At 68.5% G+C, this 593-nt stretch overlaps 1 protein-coding gene across 1 annotated transcript in view; it reads right to left on the bottom strand.

Annotated features, from left to right (window-relative positions):
- Positions 1-2: 2 nt before the first annotated feature.
- Positions 3-593, bottom strand: part of CPNE7 (copine 7) — a gene marked incomplete at both ends in the record, with an annotated part of 5,633 nt that continues 5,042 nt past the window's right edge. Inside the window, 3 exons of the mRNA XM_035890169.1 lie at positions 3-32; positions 129-183; positions 319-452. Coding sequence (XP_035746062.1) covers positions 3-32; positions 129-183; positions 319-452 — 219 coding nt within the window. The remainder of the gene's footprint in view (positions 33-128; positions 184-318; positions 453-593) is intronic.

Genomic DNA, 593 nt, shown 5'->3' on the forward strand with positions numbered 1-593 from the left:
GGGTTGAAGTTGATGGCGAAATCATGGGAGACCTGGAGGGCGAGAGGGGAGGGGGCAGCCAGAGCCCACCCACCTGCCATGGCCCCCGGCACCAGCTGAGCCCCACGGGGCCCCGACCACCCCCTTACCTCGTACTTGGGGGGGATCCTTGCACCAAAGCCCAGGGCTGAGAATTTCTTGTCGCTGTAAGGGAAGAGATGTGAGGAACCCCAGTCCCGGCAGTGCCAGCACGAGGGTGGCCATCACCGGGGTGTCCTGGCCATGAGGTGGCCATCACCAGGGTGTCCTGGCCCCGGGGGACCTGCTGGAGCCACTGACCTGTCGTAGTCCTGGCAGATCTCGCCCACCGCGACCAGCGCCTTGAGGTACTCGTTGGGCTGGTAGGGGTTGATGTAGTGCAGGGAGCAGCTGTTTCGGGGGTCCCCGTTGGAGGCCGTGAAGTCGATGGCCACCTGGCGGGGGGGTGGCAGTGAGGGTCCCCCAGGGCAAGCAGGGCCACCGGCACGTCCCCGCTGGGGTCAGGTGGCTCTGCCGGCCCCGCTTGCTGGCACCGTGGCACCGCCATGGCTTGGGGGGGGCGGGGGAGCCCCGCC

The sequence above is a fragment of the Egretta garzetta genome, unplaced genomic scaffold (assembly GCF_000687185.1).
Source record: "Egretta garzetta isolate BGI_Z169 unplaced genomic scaffold, ASM68718v1 scaffold582, whole genome shotgun sequence".
NCBI lineage: Eukaryota > Metazoa > Chordata > Aves > Pelecaniformes > Ardeidae > Egretta > Egretta garzetta.